The sequence below is a fragment of the Pezoporus occidentalis genome, unplaced genomic scaffold (genome assembly GCF_034315485.1).
Source record: "Pezoporus occidentalis ecotype Australia unplaced genomic scaffold, CSIRO_AGI_Poc_V1 ctg73, whole genome shotgun sequence".
Classification (NCBI taxonomy): domain Eukaryota; kingdom Metazoa; phylum Chordata; class Aves; order Psittaciformes; family Psittacidae; genus Pezoporus; species Pezoporus occidentalis.
In genome coordinates, this window is record NW_026916082.1 from 1,011,838 (window position 1) to 1,031,649 (window position 19,812).

Here is a 19,812-nt window from a genome sequence, read left to right on the forward strand (position 1 = left end):
GAAAGGGGCCAGGATTTGGGGGAGCTGGGAGGGCGGCTTAAGTAGTAGTTTCTGAGATATTTCCTTCTGCCGCCACACCCTGCATGAAAGAGCAATATCCGCGGCTTCAGCTGCTATCGCAAGGCTCTGAACGTCTCTCTTTTAATATAGATTGGTATCATTTTGCATTTTAAAGTAAAAACACGCTGCAAGCTGCAGACAGCTGTCGGTTGGCAGCTTTGTTTGAACATCTGGTATTGCTGGGCTGCTGTTCAGCGCAATCTAACTATGGGATTCATAAAGATTATAATCCGGGCTTTCAGATTCTCAACAGCCGCCTCGCAAAGAAAGATGGGGGGAGAGAGAAAAAACCCAGAGGGGAGGTGGCTGCGGGGTCCTCGGCGTTCAGCAGGTTGTGGCCGTGGTTGGTTCCCTCCTGGGTGCAGAGAGGTGGATGGGCTTGCTGTGTGTCGCCCTGGCTGCCCGCAGGTGCTGATGGGCTGCTTCCAGCCTGCAAAGCGCCGGGCACTGGGGAGCTGTAGAAGTGTGAAGTTCTCTTTTTGTTTTTTTCCTCCTCTTCCTCCCTTTTCTTTATTTTTTTCCAGCTTGTGTGCTGAATCCGGTTGAGTCTCATACTCCCCTGGGTGGTGTCTGGTGCTGGCGAGCTGGAGCAGCAGATTCTGCTGAGGCTTTTGGTAGATGTTTGTAACAGTTGTCTGCAGCAGCAGGACTTGGTTTCTTTTCCTTTAAAGTAAGTGATGGAGGAGCCAAGGCTCAGAGTAAACATCTCAGCCCGTCAAAACCTAGTTTCCAAGAGAAATGGAGTCCCCTTTTCCTTGAAGCAGCCGAAAGGTTGAGATAGCCACCTCTGTGAGCCCCATCCATCCCTCTGTGAGTCAGGCACTTTCCTTGGCACCTCTGAGAATTGAGCAGCCTCTAAGCCCCGAACGGGTTGTATAAATCTTGTTAGTTGATCTGCATTTTTGCAAAGCTCTTTGAATCCAGCCTATTGACGCATAAGTCACCTTGACTTTCTACAAGGCTTTGACTCCCAACTCACTTTCAGGCTCCATTTGTCAGTTGGAGGTGCACAAAAAAAGTCCCCCCTTATCTTTATTAGAAAGAAAAAAAAGAAAAGGCTGCCTGGAGAAATGTAGCTGCACTCTAGTTGGTGCAAGCCAATAACAGAGGTGCATATAAACCTGTTCTGCCCTTGTTTGTGTTGATTTAACTTACCAGTACAAATTAAAATAGCCTTGAGCGGTTGGAAGTTTAACTAGATCAGTTGGAAGGGCAGGGGGGAAACAAAATCATGGCCTTTAAATCAAAGCAGGGTTTTCTTTCTAGTGCTGCCTGAGTCTGGAGAGGGGCTTTGTGCTGCCTGCACAGCCAGACCCTTTGTCTTCGGGTCACCAAATGAGATGGTGATGGGGTATGTGGCTGCAGGTCTTTGCCTTTGCATTTACTGGTGCATGTGGGTATTGCTGTGGCTGCTCTGTTCCTTGGTGGTATGAAATCCCCCCAACACCTGCTTGTGCATTCACATCCTCAAGCCAGGCTCCCTCCAAAATTATGGGGGTAGGAAGCTGAAGGGGCTGTTGTTCGGAACTCAGGTCTTCCCATGGCAGGGCTGAGCCATGGAGGGTGTGGAGCAGAGGTCTTTGGGCAGGGGAGAGTCAGCTCAGCCTGCAGTGGGAGGAAGGGTGGAAGAGGCTGGCTGTGTTTCACCCCTGCAGGGAGAAGGCTCTGAGATCACACAGGCCAGCTGGATCTTGAATCTAAGATGTTTATTTGGAAGAGGGAGTGAGGGTTTCTCAATTTTGCAGGGGCTGCAGATGGGGGTAGGTTTGCTGCCAGGTGGTGGGAGTGGGTCTTTGCAGGATGGCTGCTTTTGAAGGCAAAGCATCCTGCCAGCCACAGTTTGGGGACAACTGAGATTGCAGCATGTTGGGAAGATCTGGGGATTCAACAGAGCTAGATGAGGCTGGGATTGGGGGTGCTGCCAAAGCATGTTTTGTGGGGTTTATGGAAGGAGCGACTGACAGATGATATGTCAGAGCAACAGGGCTTGTGTGAGGAGCCGGAGTTTGTGATACAATTGAGTCAGCAATGAACAACCTCCCATTGCTGCCCAGACTGCCACCACTGGAGCTGGCAGAACACTTTGAGGGCCAGTTCAGGGAGATGATCCAGTTGAAGAGTCTGATCTTTTTGCTGGCTTAATTTCTCAGCTGAATCAGTGGTCAGGAAGGGGGAGATGAATGAAACCAAACAGAAGAGGGAGGAAATGAGGTTAGGGCCCCTGCAGCATCCATGTAAATTGACTGAAACCTTCAAGAAACCGCACAGTCTCCTTGCTTTAGAGTGCACTGAAGATGGAAAGGGCAGGACTTCTTATGTAACTTCTTAGGCCCCCACAAATGTCAAGTAGGGTGAATCCCAATCAGTGTAGTTTCAGGGGCCAGATTTCATCTTCTGGCGTGGCAGGGAGGAAGCACAAGGCAGTGTTGGTCATTGGGCCAGATGTGCTCCAGGTGTTGGTGTCAGTCTGAGGTCCCAAGTGGCTGGAAATGGTTGCTCAAGACGCTTGCATCTGGGTGTCTGAAACTTTGTGGGATGTCGCAAACCCCTGCACTTTCCCGGAGTGCCCTGGTGCTCCGGAGCCAGTTGCTCAAAGGGCATTTGGTGCTGGGTCGTGCAGGGCAGGGTGAGCTTGTGCTGGAGCCTGCAGCCAGAGCCCCGTGCCAGAGATGGCTCAGCAGCAGGGTGAAACCAAGCACTGATATATAAGCAGCCCCAAACCAGGGTAATTCCTGCCTAAGACTGAAAGAGGTGGGGAAAAGAGCTCCTCCATCACATCCCTGATGGTGGAGAAGGTGCAGACCTTGTCCTTCATAAACATGGATCTGAGCCTTGTGGCTGCACCTGGCTCTCTGTGCTTCCAGGCAAAGGCAGCCTGGACAGTCCTCCCTCCTGCAAGCTGGCCAGCGAGTGCCACTGGCCATGTTTGCACCCAGGCCTGGGTGGGATCTCCTCTCCCACCCTTCCCAGCAGAGAGCAAAGAGATTCCTTGAGCTCCTTGGTGCCTTGAGGGCCTGGTCGTGCCTGCAGCCCCAGCCGCTCTCAGAGCTGGTCCCTCTGTCTTGCTCCTGCACTGCCCAAAAGCATCTGCTGTCCCTGAGCCGCTGAGACACAGTGCGGGAGCGTGCTTTCCCTGTCCAGGTGTCTCCTGGCAGATCCAGGGCAGGAGGCAGCTGTGCCAGCCAAAAGCATGGGCATTACAGAGGCTCATGTTTGTCCTGTGGATCCTGCGGCATCAGCTGGGACTCGCCTGTCTGCACACTTGGCATGCAGACCAGCTCCTCCAGCCCCATATTCATCTTCCAGGTGTGTTTCCAGCCTCCCCATGAGTGAGTCTTGAGCCCCAGGTCTAGTAGACGTGGTTCACTCTGCTTTCACCACCTCTTGCTGTGCTTTGCATGGGGGCAGCTTGTGTGACACTGGCCCATAATCAGCACAGCCTCCAACATGCTGCAAAAGTGGCTTTGGTGTTTGGGGTCCCTCTGTTTCAGGGGCACATCACCCATACTGGGCACCAGGCATCAGGAAGACTCCTGCCTTCAGGACTTGAATGGTTGCTGGCACAGAGGGGTTGCTTCTGTAGCCGCTAGCCTCATCTCCTTGCTTCTGAATCTCATTTATCCCCCCTTTCCCCTCGAAGTAGATCTTCACCCCTACTTGGAGGACATGGAAAGCAGTGGCAGCTGGGCCATGGCTTGTAGTTGAGGTCTGAAAACCACAGGTAGAGCCCCAGCCTCCTTCCCTCACTTTTGCAAGAGGCACAGCCACAAGTAATCCCCACAGCAGTGGGAAGCAGGGTGGGACACACAGGGCTGGGGAGGCAAATTAACATCCTCAAGGTCCTTCTGAAGGTCGCTTTCTGACAGAGAATAGGTCCCCGTTTCCTGGCCTCCAGAAATCCTGCTGCTGGCCCCACACAACACAATGCCTTGTATTTTCCTTTTGCTAACGAGTTCTTCCTTTTTGCTGGGTATAAACAAGGTGCAGAGCTGTCCTGGGCTGTGGGCACCAGCACAGCCCCACAATGGTCCAGGGTCTGATAGTACAAGGCCATGCAGAGGAGCATGGTCTGCCATGACCACTGTCCTGAGATGCCAAAGGGACAAGGGCCAACCCGAATACTGCTGAGCAGCCATCAGCTGTGGTTCAGGGGTAGCATCCATCTGCTGTAGAGGTGTCCTGTGCACTGACACCAGCATGTCAGAGGTGGGACATGTGACTTTGCCTCTGGGGTAGCCAGTGGAGATGGTACCTGGGGCTTAGCCTGATGGATTTTCCTCCCTGCATGCTAGGGAAGGCTCAGAGACCAGGCAGCACCTCGCAGGGAGATAGGGACAGGCAGGAGGAGGCATCTCCACCCAGCCTTGCATGAGAACAGGGCAGAGAGCTGCTCTTGCGAGAGGCACCCTGCATCCTGTTCCCCCAAGCCAGTGCTGAATATTTGGCCTCCAGCCCTTTCTATGAAGCACCAGCTTTCCTGGTGCTCAGGGGGTCCCCTCAATGCTAGCAAGGGTGTCTGATGCTCATGTGGTGCATGGTTGCTGCTCCCATACCTTCCTAGCAAGGGCAGCTATTAATATCCCGGAGGCTGTTCCCCTCCCCTCTTCCTTTCCCTGCTGGGGATAAACCAGCCCAATCTGCACAGGGAGCACCGTGAGAAAAGCCAAACCCTGGAGCAGTGTGTGTGCTCCATGCTGTCTGGTGGAGGCAAGGCCTCCTGCTCCGGCCAGGGACCTCCCCTGCTGCCTGGTGCTTACTGTAAATGTGTGCAAGATGAAACCCCAACCAGAAAACATTTCCTTCCTGTCCCTGTAAGCGGATCAGCCTCCTGTGGGGCCTGTGGGGAGCTTGAGAGGTGATTCTGCCTGGGTCTGGTCGGCAGGACACTGTGGGGCAGCAGAAGGGATGCTCCAGGGAGTTGGGCTATGGGGACTGGTTCTCCCAGGCTGTGGTGGTGCTGGATCTCATGGTTTGAGGTTCTGGTTCTGGGGGCTCTGGTGTTGATGCCGCAGAGCCGTGTTCTGCCAAGGTGCTGGTGCATTATCTGGTGGGGGAGGCTTTCAGGAGGTGTGAGAATAGCTCATTGTGTGGGTTTTTATCAGAAAACAGGGCCAGGAGCAGGAAGCCTGTGAGGTGTGGGGAGGCGAAAGGTTGCGCTTGCCTCCTTGGTCCAGGGCTTTCGCTGCATTAACATTCAGTCGCTGTGACTTTGGGCCCGTCTCCAGCAACGTGCCGGGACACGGGTCTCAATGGGGGCCCTTGATCCCAGTCCCTGGGCTGAGCTGCAGGTGTCTGGAGCCATTCCCGCAACAGGCATCTGCCCTTTGTGGCTTCCTCGCTCCCATTCCACCTTCCTCCTCCTCCTCACCCTTCCTCCCCCTTGTGCTCTGAGCTGCTCCCTCCGTTCTGGCTTTCCGGTGCCTGCAAACAATGTCCTTATTCACTCAGTGGCTGGGATTTGGCGACGAGGGGAAGGCCCGGGCAAGAGGAGAACGAAGGAGGGAGGCAGAGAAGCCAGCATGCCTGCCCTAGGCCAGCTGTGGTTAAAGGCACTCTGTGGGGCGATCTGGCTCTCTGCTCCCCCTGGTTTCCTACAGGAACAAGGGCTGTGTGCTCTTGTCGTTTGTCCACCTGCCCTCTTTAGTACCCTCCAAACCTGTGGCTGGTTTCAGCCTAGTTTGTTGGGAATTAGCATCTTGCAAGTGTCCCACAGGTGGATGTGTGGGACATGGTTACTTTTGCTGGGGTTACATCCCTGTAGGAAGCACAGTGCTTATTAGACATCACAGGAGATGTATGGGCTTCGTTTACCCCATGAACACAGAAAGGCTTTTCACTGCTCCAGCTCTCATTTAAAACCAGAGCTGCTCAGCAGGTCGAGGGGCACCTCTCTGACTCTGGTGCAGCTGCCAGGCTCCTTCCTGAAACCGATGAGTCAGGCAGGGTCTGGCCAGCACCCGAGCCTCTGGGGAAGGGGTGCCGCAGGCTCTTTGCTGCCAGCTTTCCCCAGGGAGGCACAGAAGGACTATTCTCGGAGCAGGCAAAACCCTGGGGCACGTCAGGGGATTTTGCCCCAGAGCCAGCCCCAGGGCCGTGGGCTGCTGGGGGCTTCAAAGCGGGGATGAGAGGAGTGCTTTGCTCCAGGCAGGGCAGGGTGTAATGTGCTGTTATCATGGGCGCAGCAGTGACCATAGACTTAGCCCTGTCCTTTGGGAGAGGATGGTGGTGAGACCAGCCTAAAAAAAGCCATGGAGCCATCTTGCTTGCAGGTTTCTCCCTGCCTGGGAGGTCTCAGGAGGGTGTGAGCTCCTTCCCACACCCCAGTGCCCCCCTTTGCAGTGGGGTTTGTGGGGCAGCTGAGCTGCACCGGTGTATGTAACACAGCCGACACTTGTGGTGCTGCAGAGAGGTGATGGCTGTGGGATGAGGAGCCCAGATGCCCTGTATGTCTTCAGCTGTTGAACTTTCTGGCTGCAAGCATTCAATCTTGCAGAAGTTCTGTTCTGTTCTGCTGGGGCAGCCCTGTCCCCCTGCAGACATCCCTCATCCCCTGCCTGGGGGATAGAAGGAGACCTTGCTTTACTTGCCATAGAAATGATCCTCTGAGTAAAGTTTCCCTGCCAGCATGTGACCTCAACACCCCAGACCCTCCTGACTTGCTGTGAGTGCTTCCCAGGATTCATCCTGTTTGCTGGCAGTGGGCTCCTCATCTGCAAGCAAAGGATAACCTCTGCTTGTTTCTCCTTCCACCTTCAGTGGTTCCGCTCCTGCACGGGGTTGATGCCCATGGTGTGTTTGCAGAGAGCCCTACTTAGGGCTTAGCCTTCCCCCCTCCTCCTTATGTTTTTCCATGAGAAGGGGGAATAACTTGCAACTCCAGCAGAATAAACTGATGTCCAGCTCGCCCCTCTCCCTGGGGCTGGGCCAGCCTCTTACCCTGGCTGCAGATTAACTTACTGATGAATTAGATGAGTTCCCTCTCAGCTGCTGTTGGAATACAGAGCGGTTTTAGCAGCCGCTTTGCAGACCAGCAGCATGTCTCAGTAAAGACAAGCCGGGATCACAGAGTCGCTCAGAGCCCGGGAAGGGTGCCTGTATGGAGGGAGCTGCGTTTCTCTCAACATCAAGGTCATGCATGAAATATGAGAAATTACCCTGAGAAATTCTGATCCTGGAGGAGGAGTTCATGACTTCAGAAATACCAGATTTGGGAGGGGATGGAAGGGCAAGGGATATATTTTCCTTTTCAAAATACCTAAGGAATTTAGCCTGTGCGCGGAGACAATGAGATTTCGCCCCTCAGTGCCAGAAGGGGTAGTTCAGACCCATGTGCCTTGTTAAGGTTTTGGTTGCTGTGGGTCAAAATCCCTCCCATCCTGCTGCAGTCCTAGGCATGCGTGAGTTTTAAATCGCCCTAAAATCAAGAGAGCAGCTCAAATGTGAGATTTAAAGAAAACGCTCCATGTCCTCTATTCTGTACAATTTCTATGGCTTTAGGTTAGATTTCGGTCACTTTTTCCAGCTGTGAGGGGCTATTAAATTAACTTATATGTATAGAAAGTTGTTTATAGATACATTTATGCACATTTTTGTGATTTCATGTAATCGTACGATTCCGGGAGCTGAGCGCCCTGAGGTTTGTTACAAAACACAAAGGTTGGCAGCTCTGCCACGGCAGCTGCAGGGCGGTGGGAAGGGGATGATGATACGTGCGTGTCTCAGGCTGTTTGGTCTGTCCCTTGCACTGGATGGGCTGGCAGGGTGGCCTCTGTCCGCTTGGCATCTGCCACTGACGGGAAGCCCTGCTTTCCCCCATGAGACCATCCCAGCAGCATCAGGGCAAAGAGCAGGGGCTGCCTCAAGGCGGCTCTGTGTCGGACCCCTGATGCCAGAGTGGGATGGGGGGTTGGCCTCTGTGCCCAGCAAGCCAGCATGCTTGGATCCTGTCCCGCATTCTTGCCCAGCCCTGCCCCAGCTGGCATCTGGGGGATGCGGGCCGGAGACCTGGCTGCTCCCCAGGGCCCCCCCACACTCAGCCATCCTTCTGGTGGATTGGTGCGGGGTGAGTCTGGCTGCTCATGATGGAGACAGCAAGTCTCTGCCGGCAGGGAGGGAGGTGCAGGAAGGGCTCAGTGCGAGGCTTGCAATGTGTTTTGGCTCTCCAGCTTGGGGAGCAAGAAACTCGGCCTGTGCTGCCAGAGCTGCTCCATCAGCCTCCTGCACACAGGGATGCGGAAAGGCATCTCCTTTCCTGGAGCAGGCGGCTTTCCCATCGGTTCACTGTGATTTTGGTGGGGAAATTCCAGCCTGTGGATGCCGGAGCAAGATCCAGAGCCAGGTGCGCTGTGCTCTGCACCAGGGGGATGTTGCAAACCCTGTTTTCAACCAGTGGTGCTGGGGGCAGGTTGTGTTGACGTGCACCTGCCTGCACCGCTGCTGGAGCAGGTTGCTGCTGACTGTAGAATGGCTCTTTAATGATGAAAAAGGGAGATTTTTACTATGTGCATCAAACCTTTCTCCATGTAGGCACTCCCACCTATTCAGCTGGTCTTAAACATAGCAACAGCAATGCCCTTGGATGCTTGCAGGCCCTTGTCTTTCTGTATGAATGTGCCACCAAATGTCCCCTCATGCCTGGGGCTCTGTTGCTGCCCCTCGGACCCTGCTTCAGCGAATGTGCTGTCTGTGTGTCCATGTGCATGAGTGGGTGCACGCACATGTGGAGTGTGACTGCGAGTGGGAAACTGGGGTTTTTTTAGCTCCTCATTATTATCAACGGTAGGAGCCCCATGGCAGTGAGGCTGGAGGTGCCCGAGACCTTAAGGAAAACAATAGGAAGGAGGAGGCTTTGCATTCCTGCTCCCGAATTGAGTCGGAGGTGACAGCCTTTCCCTGCAATGCAATTAATCCCGGCAGCGCCTCTGCCGCCCTCCCCCTCCCGCCTCATCCAGGAATTAATTACTTGATTATAAATCCCCGAGCGACAGTTTATAATAGCAATAATCCCCTCGAAATTCATCCTTGCTGCCGGTTTCTTCCCATCTCGCCCCTGTCGTTGAGTCTCTAACGCCGTGTCTCTGTGCTGGGCGAAGCCCTTCTCACCGCGCTGGTGCCATGGCTCTTCCCTGGGATAACCACAGAGGGAGAGAATCTGGAGTTGATTTTGAGGGATGTTTTGCTCCTGCTCACAGGGATGGAGCCCTTCTCTCACGTTTAGTGGATGGGGAAGCATGCAGGAGCAAAGCGCTCATGCTGATAGCTGGGGACCAAGATTTTGTCCCAGTTATTAGGCTGATGGCCCAGGCCCAGCCCCAAGGAGTGGGGGCAGGCCCTGTTCCTCCTCTCTCTGTCCCTCCCGATTATGCTGATGCTGGCTCTGGGGCTTGTCACAGAGGCAGGGAACACAGAAAGGATTTGGCACAGCATACAGGGGTGTGAGGGGGGTGGCCATGTCTTGCAGGAGCCTGCTGGCGATGGGTGATGGGCCTCAAAACAGTGCTGCCATAGTGGCAGATGAGCTCTCCCTGTGTCCCCCCTGAACCAAACCCCAGTGACCAGGTTGCAGAATGTTACCCAAGGGGCTGCCCCCATCCAGGGGACCCAAATCAAGGTCCTCAGCTGATAAGGCAGCCCAGCATATACAGGCCCTCTGTGCAGCCATTGATATGGCAAGATTTCCACCTCCACCAGGCATGCTTGGGCTTTCAGCTCAGCAGTGGCACCCCACTGTGAAGAAGCACTGTCCCTCCCGAACGACACGGGCAGAGCCAGGGCAGGCAGCACCATAGCTTCCTGGTGTGTGTGGCCACTGCTCTCTAACAACTGCTCCTCTCTCCCATCTCTGCAGAAGATGCTGATGAAGCAGCAGGACCGCCTGGAGGAGCGGGAGCAAGACATCGAAGAGCAGCTCTACAAGCTGGAATCGGACAAGCGGCTGGTCGAGGTAACTGGTGCTTTGCCCTGCTGCAGCCAGCCCAAGGGACTGTCACCCTATGAGGCAATAGGGACAGGCTGCAGGGGCAGAGGGGCCTGGTTGGCAGGAAGGAGGGTGGACATGCAAGGGGTGAGTGGCTGGACAGACCTGCTGTCGTGCAAGTCATCCTTTTGGGTGAAAAACATGTTTGGGGCTGCCCTACAGTCTTGTGGGTCCTGGTGTGAATTGAGAGGCAAGGAACAAAGCTGTCCTTACATATCAGATGTCCCACCAAACCTTCAGCTCAACATAGACTTCCTGGCTTCATCCCAGGCAGAAGGGGAGGATCTGGAAGTGGGAAATCCCTGAATAAATCACTGAAATACCCAGGAGGTGGAAGAGATGCAAGTGGGTGTTTTGCTGGGATATGGGTAAAACAAGATTAGCTTGTGGTCCTTAAAGCTCCTGGGCCTCCCAGAGCATGGGGGAAGGGCTCTGGAGCATGGTGTCCCCAGCCTGGGGTGGAAATGGGGATGGGAATGGGAATGAGGATGAAGATGGGGATGGATGGGACTTTCCAAGGTGGTGTGGCACATTGATGCTTGATGTTAGCTCTCTGGGGTTGATCCCCACCTAGACCCTAGAGGTAGGTCCAAGGGGTTGTCTACAGTGTCCCTGTTAGGTCTTGGCACATGTGGCTGCTGATGGCAAGGTTAGGTCTGTGTGGGTACTGCAGGGGGGCAGAGCTATGGTGCAGCTCTCAGGTCGCACTCGGCCCTGCTGAGGAGTGGACCCCGGTATCCTGGGACACCACGGTTGGAGGGCACAGTGGGCCTGACCCTGCTCCTCTCCCCCAGGAGAAGGTGAGCCAGCTGAAGGACGAGGTGCGCCTGCAGTACGAGAAGATGCACCAGATCTTGGATGAGGACTTGCGGAAGACCATGGAGATCCTGGACAAGGCCCAGGCCAAGTTCTGCAACGAGAACGCAGCCCAGGTCCTCCATCTCAATGAGCGCATGCAGGAGGCCAAGAAGCTCCTCAGCTCTGTGCAGGTGATGTTCGACAAAACTGAGGACATCAACTTCATGAAGGTAAGACAAGGCGGGGATGGGATGGGGGCCATGGGGAGGAGTGGGACATGGTGGGGAGGTGACTGGGGACACTGACAGAGCTAGCTGATGCCTTCAGGTGGCTGAGCAGTGGGAGAAGGCAAGGAGGAGTGGGACAGACTCAGCACCAGCCTTGAATGAGGAGATGCCGTAGCTGGAGATGGAGCTGGGACAGCCTGTGCTGGGGAGAGGGGGCTTAGCACCCCTGGGCAGCCTCTCCCCTCCTGGGGGGCCACAGAAGGTGATACCGAAAGGGGAGGTGACTGCTACAGCAGGGACAGGCCTAACTGACCAGATCTTCTCCTTCCCTTCCTAGAACACCAAGTCTGTGAAAATCTTAATGGACAGGTAAGTGTGCTGGGGAAGGGGCATGTTTATTGTTTGCAGGGTGGCAGCAGCACAGTGCCCAGAGGAGAACCAGGGCCAGGGATGCTACAGGGCCTGGCAGAGGCATGTTTCATGCTTCACTATTCCTCTTTCTCTGGGAGGATGAAAAAATCCCCTCCTGCAGCCATTGAGTCAACTCTTCCCCTTGGACAAGGGAAACACAGTGTTGTGCTTGTGGAAGAGCAAAGCTGGGACCCAGCATCCCATCCAGCATTCTGTCCAGAGTGGGAGCAGCTGGGTTGGGTCACAGGGCTCAGTTGGCTCTGCTGGGGCAGAGGCAGCATTAGTGGAGCCAATGGGAGCTGGGGTGGCCATGGTGGGGGACACAGGGGCTGCAGGAGGTGAGTCCTGGCATGGGAAATTCACAGCAAAGCTGCACAGGAAAAGTCCTGCCCATCGAGAGAGAGACAGCTCCCTGCTGCCCTCCACACTGCTGCCCTAGGGAAGTGGTTTTCCCCCAGAGGGGTGTGAGGAAGGATCCATCTGACCCTCCCCTGAGAGTACCTTGTCCCTCACATCTCTCCTCTCTGCCCATGGTCCCCAACAGGACCCAGAACTGTACAGGTGGCAGCCTGCCCCCACCTAAAATCGGCCACCTCAACTCGAAGCTCTTCCTAAACGAGATCGCCAAGAAGGAAAAGCAGCTCAGGAAGTTGCTGGAAGGTGGGTGAAGTCTGAGGGGTGCCAGGGGGAAGCATGGGACCTCACTACCTCCTGTATCCATAGCTGGGTGTCCTGCGGATCCCAATACAAGAGGGTCGGGAGAGCTGTTGGGATGCAAGGACCCATGGGAACCTCTCTGCGGTCAGCATGGACATGGAGATGCCATGAAGCGAGCTCCTGGCTCTCCCCAGGACATTCCCCTTGGCCTGTGAAGCAGCTGTGTTTTGGGGTGACAGAGCAGAGGGCTGGCCATCAGCAGGAAATGTTAGTGGAAAGCTGGGGGTCGGTGCCCGGGCAGGGACAGCCAGGGGCCAGATGGTACCACAGCCCCCAGCCCATGCCTGGGAGCAGACCACATCCTGCGGAGGTTGTGGGTACTCAGGAAGGGGATTTGGGTTTGCCACCCAGGCTGTCCCACCCTGATCCTGTTACAGACCATGGTCACGAGCTGTGCATGGGCTCAGCCTATGCAGTGATTGCAGAGCAGCACTTCAGGCTGCTTTGAGCCTGCCGGCCAGGTCCGGAATAGAACCTGCAAGTTCACCTGTGTATGGCTGTTTGCCCAGTGTGCTGCTGGTGAGGCGGGATGGGGAACCCTCTGCTCGTGTGGGGCTGGAACGTGGGTCCTGGGGCTTTGCTGCAGACTGGGACCAGTACCTTGTAGCTGTGCTTGATGCAACCCCCCTCTCCCATTCTCCTGTGCAGGTCCTCTGAGCACCCCCGTCCCCTTCCTGCAGAGCATCCCCATGTACCCCTGCACTGTCAGCAACTCCGGCGCGGAGAAGCGCAAGCACTCCACCGCCTTTCCCGAGGGCAGCTTCCTCGAGCCATCGTCCGGGACTGTGGCGAGCCAGTACATGAGCCAGGGCGCTTCGGCTGGCGAGGGGCAGTCCGCACAAGCCATGGTGCCTTGTAGCTCCACGCAGCACATAGTTGGACTTCCCAGCGGCCCACAGCCGGTGCACTCGGGCTCTGTCTTCAACCCATCTCACTACCCCAACACCACATCATCTCAGCAGTCCGTGCTCTCCCAGTACGGCGGGCGCAAAATCCTCGTCTGCTCCGTGGATAACTGTTACTGTTCCTCCGTGTCCAACCACAGCGGGCACCAGCCCTACCCGCGGTCGGGGCACTTCCCCTGGACAGTCTCATCGCAGGAGTATTCCCACCCGCTGCCGCCTGCCCCTGCCGTGCCACAGTCGCTCCCGGGACTTGCCGTGAGGGAATGGATTGACGCATCCCAGCAGCACGGGCGGCAGGATTTCTATAGGGTGTACGGCCAGCCGTCGGCGAAACACTACGTCACCAGTTAACCATCACACACAGTCTGCTCCGTGGCGCGCTCGGAGGGAGAAGTCTGGTTTGGTTTGGCTTTTCTTCCCCACCATCACCCCCTTTTAAATCAAACGCGATGTTTTCCCCGCCTCCCGCCCCTCCAGGATTTTGGGGAGGGTTGTTCCCTCATCCCCCTCTCTCTCTTTTTTTTTTTTAATCCCTTTAAAATGAAATAATTTTTTTTTCCTTCTAATTCCTCTTTTTTTTTTTTTTTAATTTAATTTTGGAAAGTCCTTCCCGCCCCTCGCTGGGAAAAGATGAGGGAGAAATTACTGAGAAGAAATTGATGGGGATTTCAGTCGGGCGTCTGGGCCTGTGCTCTTCCTTGCTCCTCTCTGCCTTTGGAAAACTCCAGAAGGGACAATGGCACCTTCCCTCTTCCCATTTCTCCAAGTTCATTTTTATTCCGGTTTGGTTCCGTTTTTCCTCTTTTTCCCACCCTTCTCTTTCCCTTTTGAAAAAGAAAGCCACCCATCATGGATTCCGTATGAAATGTAGATTTTGGGTTTGTTACCTTGTTTTTTTTTTTTATTTTAAGAGGCTGATTTTTTGTGTTCCGAGGCCACCTCTCACACCTATTGGCATTTTTTGGTTGTTTTCCTTCTTTCAGAGGTTTGTAAATACACGATGGCAGGAAATTAATGCACAAAAATAACAAAAAAAAAAAACACAAAAAAAAGAAAAAAAGGGAAAAGAAACTTTAAAACAAAAGAAATCACGAATAAATCAATAAACAAAGAACCTGTTCTCGTCTCCAGGAGGGGCTGCGTGGCCCTGCGCCCCCCCCTCCTGCCTATCGCTGATGCAACTTCCTGTAACAAGCACTTTGTATAAAAAGAAAGTGGACTTCCTGCTATAAGGCACAGGTATTTATTCTGTAACCGATTTTAGAACACACACACACACACAAAGTACTCAAATAAATGTGATCACTTAGTGCAAACGCCTCGCTCTGCTGCAGCTCTTCCCCCCGGGAACGCCAGCTCCGGCGGGAAGCTCCCATCTGCTTTCGGAAGGAACTGCTCCAACGATGATGCCGATGACGGGGATTTTCCACAGGGCTGTTTGGGAGGGATCAGTGCGGGGATGGGGTGACAGCGGGTGCCCACCAGCACCCAACCTGCATCCCAGCACTGTGGGGAGGATGCTGGAGTCATGTCTCCCTGCGGCTCCCTCCCAGCCGGTGAGGATGTGAGTCAGGCATGGAGCTGGCCAGGCTGCATCCTGCCTGCAGCCTCCAGAACAATCCCCATTGTGGGATGGGGACAGGGTTGGGGATGGGGCAGCGGCTTTCCACCCTTCTCTGGCACCCACCGTGGCGGCCATGCTGCAGCTTCAGCACCCAGGCTCCATCCCCGCTGCCCCTGGGCTCTCTGTGTGCTGGCAGCACCTCGGGTTGGTTCAGGGACCCTCTGTGCTCAGCCAAGGATGGGAAGGGGCAGGAGAAAACCTTCAGACAGAGCTTACAGTGGAGCCATGGGCTGGGCTGGCTGTGCCTGTACAGGGGCGAGCTCTTCATCTGGGGAAATTGGGGCTGACTTTGTAAAGCAGAGCAGTGTCTTAGAGGCATTCAGGTTTTTTCCATCGCGCTCTTCGGGCTTGGCTTCCTCTGTTTCTTCCTGGTTTTGCTCTGCTTTGGTTTCCCCCCTTGCTTTGGTGGGAAATGAGAAGGGAAGAGGGTCTGAAACCAGCGGGCAGTGGGTGGAGGGAGGGGACCTTTGTGCTTGGCTCTGCCCATCCAAGCCCAAGGGAGGCAGCAGCAAATCCCTTGCCAAAGGGCCCCCTTTCCAGGTAGTGCACCCCACCCCTGTACCACTCTGTGCACAGGGTGCTGCGCTGTGCTGCTGGGCCCTTCCCAGCCCCATCCTGTGCAGACACTTCAGGAAACACCCAATCCACTGGGATATTTGGGGGTTTTCTTCTTGGTCACAAGCAAAGCACTCTGGTGGGATGCTCACAGCCTCCACCACAGGGACCGCACGATGCTTTCCCCATGTCCATGTGCCCGGCTGCCGGGAGAAGGGGAAGAGCCCCAGGAGTGACAGGGACACAGACAGGGGTGAGATGAGTGACTTCCCTCTCTGTGGAGGGGGGTGCAGGAGCAGTCCCCGATGCACAGCCATGGCCATCCCGCACCGCACATCCCCTGCGCTTGGTGCCTCCCAGCTGTCATCACCATCACCACCCTCTTCCCCCTTGGCACAGCTGCCTCCTCCTGCAGGACGGGACAGCTGCCGCATTGAGGCACCTGTCCCTATAGACGGGGGGGACGGGGATGGGGTTGGGACACAGGGTGACCCCCAAGGGCTTGGGACATGTCCTCGCTGTGGGCTCCCTGCGCCTGTGCAAGAGGGAGAAGCCCCAAAACAGTGGGGACAGAGCCCTGGTGCCATGGCCCCCAGTGCCCTCCCCAGCCAGGAAGAGGACCCTGGAACCACAGCACCACATCATCAAACCCCATGTGGTAGGGATGGAGGTGATGCTCCCCCCGGGGTCACGCCACTGGGTGGTGTGCCCTCAGCCCCATTGGGTTAACAGCGTCCCAGGCCACCGGGAGGGGAAGCACGGACGCTCCATGCTCCAATGCTCCATGCTCTGGTGCTCAGCAGGGTTTTATTGATGGATGGCTCTGTCCAGGGGGTGGGAAAAGCAGGGGGAGCCGAGGCACATCCATAAACAGCTCGAGTTGTGAATGGAAAGAGACGGATTAGGAGCCAGGTGAAAACATGTCACGCGGCGGGAAGAAAAATGAGCAGCTGGGCCAGACCAAATTGGTGTCTGATGAAGGACGTGGGGCCTGGTGGAAAAAGGATCCCGGGGCTGCTCGAGGGAGGCTGATGGGGAACAGCTGGAGCTGGACACGCACATCTGGCAGAGCAGGGTGAGGGGAGAGGCCGAGGCAGCAGCAACCACCACCCCTCCGGCCACGACCGGGCGCGGGGCTGCGTCTTATCCCCGGCTGGGTGCATGAGAGCGGCTGATGCTTCATTTGCAGGCTGATCCAGGGGCCATCCCTCAGCAGGGATTTAACTGGTGGGGTTCAGGCTCTGCCGTGCCGAGGGGTCCCCAGGTGGAGGAGCCGTTGCCTCTTCCCCCATTTGCATACATGTAAATAAGCAATCAACATAATGAGGGTGAATGCAAACCAGGCTTTCAGTTTGCAACCAAGTCCTATTTTTAACCTTGGAAAAGGGTTTCAGCAGGAAGCTGCAGGCCCTGTCCTGGGGCTGTCAGCACATCCAGCCGTGTGCCCCAAAGCACTGCTGACCGCATGGCCAGCACCGGGTCAGTGCCTGCTGCGCTCCGCTCCCCTTCCCCAAGGAAACAGACCTCACATCCTCATGGAAACATGGACAACGCTCCATCACACACCAGCTCATGGGAACCTTCATGGGCAGCTCTCCCACCCGCCGAGCCCCCGGGTGCTGCTTCAAGCCGGGGTGTGCACCCAGGGAACCCCCCCGGCACCCTGGGAGCGAAGCCCCATGCTTATACGTGAGGGGTATATTTAGATGGCATCAATTTGAGTTTGCACATCAACCTTATAAATATGAAAGCTCTCTCGGCGAGATGTTTAAGATACCTCATCAGCCCCTGGAAAATATGCAGGAATATTAATTAGCCAGATTTGGGTATTATCTCATAATGAGTAAATGAAGAGACTCGCTGCCTGGGATGAATCACTGGTGGCTTGGTGGGGTTTGGGTTGGGGTTTGTAAAGAAAAGTGTGTTTCTGAAGTAATTCCCTCCTTTTAGGCCAGTGCCCATGGAGGAGCTCAGGGGGACACAGGTGTGCAAGGGTGGGACACCTCAGGGTGCTGCTTACATGCAGGGACCCTAACGGACCCTTAGGGCTGGTGTTTTGCAGCCCCCTGGTTTGGCCTCTGCTGGCTGCACTGCCTCTAGGATGGAGGGAAGGGGACAGGGTTGGAGCCTTGCTGCAGCTGCAGCAGCTCCAGGCCCAGGATGGAGGCGGAAATTGCAGCCTTAGTGCTTTAAAAACTTACTTTTGGCTTCTCCCTCTCCTGCCTCCATCCTCCCCTCCTGCCTCCTACTCTGCATCCTCCAGCTGGGACAGGACAAGAACATCCCAATTGCTGAATAAACCCGGATGAAGGATACGCTTCAAACAGAAACACCGAACAAGAAATGTCTGTGCACTCAGATGGATGCTTCTCCTTGCTGGCATGCAGCAACTTTGGGGGCCTTCTTTGGGGCACCCCGCATGGCTGTGGGGGCTGTAGAACTCCCTGTCAGACCCAAAACCTTGCCTTGAGCCACAAGCAGAGACAGGGTCCCTGCAGGAAGGGCTTGGAAGATCTCCATCACTGCAGAGCATCGCTGCACTCTGGGATGGAGCAGCCACTGGGGTTTTGCCGTTCCTGCCAGCTCTGGAACCATCTCCTCCCCTGGCCTTAAAGCTGAGGCACCCCTAGGGTGATGGAACAGGGGGCTCAGGGCTGAGCAGGGCACAGCCCAGCTGGAGGTGGCAGAGGATGGGGACACCAGCACAAGCCTTGAGGTCCCGGTTGCGTGTCCAAGCTGATGGGCCAGGCAGCAGCGCCATGTCCCGTGGGCACAGGGAAGGGGGACCGGAGGAGGCAGGTCGGGACAGAGCAGCCGGCAGGTCCCCGGTCCCCCCCACTGGCGCGTGGCGGCTGCCGGGGGTGCGGGGCGCTGCCGGCTGCCGGAGCTGCCATTGTTTGCCTTCAATCAAGATGTTTCAGGCAGAATCAAAAGCACCAACTGGGGAAATCATCATCACAAAAAATCTTGCGCCTGCAAAATAGGTCAAGTAAGACTCCAAAGAGAGAGAGCGTCTGATCTGCATTGCAAGGAAGAATAGCAACAGCTGTGATCTCCAGTATATATGGATGGGCTGGGGGGGGGATAAATATATATATCCATGCATATGTATAACCGCTTACAGCTGTTGGGCCGTATGTTCATTAGGGCCAACTGTTTTGGAGGCAGAGGGATCAGCGCTAATCGGGAAAGGGAGTTTATCATCACATTCAGAGGCAAAAGTGTCAGGAGCAACTGCAGCCCCCCTGCTCCGCAGCCCGCACCAGCTGTGCTGCGCTGAATGCACCCGATTCAGCGGGTCCCCCCCGGCCCCCGCGGGGCTGCCAGAGCTGCGGATCCTGCCCCGGCTCCAAACGCAGCCGCAGCCCCCAGCTCCAAGCATCACCCCAAGGCACATTGAGGTTGCTGTGCCTCAGTTTCCCCATTCCCCCAGCCCAGCTCTCCATGCTCACGCTGTTGTCCTGGCTCCCTATGGCGTGGCCCCCTCTTTTATCCCTGCCTGGCGCTGGCCTCACAGGTGCTGGCTATAAAAATGAACTCAAAATACATATAAATCCTCCTGTCTGACACTGCGGAGGGCAGTGGAGCCAGGGCAGGACAGCTGGATCAGCCATGCCAATACTGCCTGGCCAGTGGGGACCCAGCTGTCACGGGCTGCAGTCCCCAGCCCATGGGTGATGCTCTCAGCATGGCGGGACCTTCTGTCCCCATCAGCATCCCTCTCAGCATCCCAAGCCCCTGCCAGCTCTCCTCTGCCAGCCAGGAAAACATTAAAGCTCGCAGGCTTCGGCTCCCATCAGCACCACAAATAAAGGTTGCGAAGCCAAGCAGCAAGGACAACCTCTGCTTAAAAATACGTCTCATCCAGATGATTTATTCAGAGGGCGTTCCTGCCAGCACCTAACGCAGCTCAGACCTGGGCCCTAACCTACCTGACAGCTCCCCTTCCCCACAGGGTTATTCGCTCAGGGCTGCATTTGGCTGCCTGGTTGTGCTGCTCGTCGGGCTGCGGCTTGGAGCCGTGCAGTCACAGCACATTGCAAGCAGAGGGGCTCCTTCCAACCCCTCCGCTTCCAACTGCGGTTTTGCTTATTTTTGTTGTACTTTTCCCATTAAAAGGACACAGATATTCATCTTGGTCAGCCAGCTAAATAGGAGATGTGGAGAGGGCACCCCCCACATCCCATGCTGCTCCCAGCAAGCCTTTGACAGCGTCCCCCAGCACAGACTGCAGCTTTACAGGAGTTTCGCTTCCAATCAGCGCTGGGAAGGGAAATAAGTGAACAGATTGCAATAAAAAACCCAACAAGCCCAAATTCAGCCAACTGAGCCCGGAGCTGCGACTCAGCCAGGAGCCAACGGCAGGGCTGCGGGGCGAGCTCGTGTCCACACCAACACACTAAATGTAGAAAGCTTCAGTGCAGCGCCTGGGTCATGCAGCTGTGGGGCAGTGTGGCCAGAGCACTGCATGGCCACTGCTCCAGCAGAGCACGGCAGGGCTGGGTGATGCCCATTGTGGCTACAACACTACGGCTGCAA

General features: G+C 55.7%; 2 protein-coding genes across 2 annotated transcripts in view; one reads left to right on the forward strand and one right to left on the reverse strand.

Annotated features, from left to right (window-relative positions):
* CUNH10orf95 (chromosome unknown C10orf95 homolog) overlaps positions 1-10,276 on the reverse strand; it is a 174,958-nt gene extending 164,682 nt beyond the window's left edge. Inside the window, exon 1 of the mRNA XM_062601944.1 lies at positions 10,266-10,276. The gene's annotated coding sequence lies outside the window, so the exon portion shown is untranslated. The remainder of the gene's footprint in view (positions 1-10,265) is intronic.
* TRIM8 (tripartite motif containing 8) overlaps positions 1-14,410 on the forward strand; it is a 29,301-nt gene extending 14,891 nt beyond the window's left edge. The window contains exons 4-8 of the mRNA XM_062601937.1: positions 9,908-10,003; positions 10,831-11,064; positions 11,399-11,430; positions 12,017-12,132; positions 12,838-14,410. Of these exons, the coding sequence (XP_062457921.1) occupies positions 9,908-10,003; positions 10,831-11,064; positions 11,399-11,430; positions 12,017-12,132; positions 12,838-13,445 (1,086 nt within the window). The 3' untranslated portion in view covers positions 13,446-14,410. The remainder of the gene's footprint in view (positions 1-9,907; positions 10,004-10,830; positions 11,065-11,398; positions 11,431-12,016; positions 12,133-12,837) is intronic.
* The last annotated feature ends 5,402 nt before the right edge of the window (positions 14,411-19,812 follow it).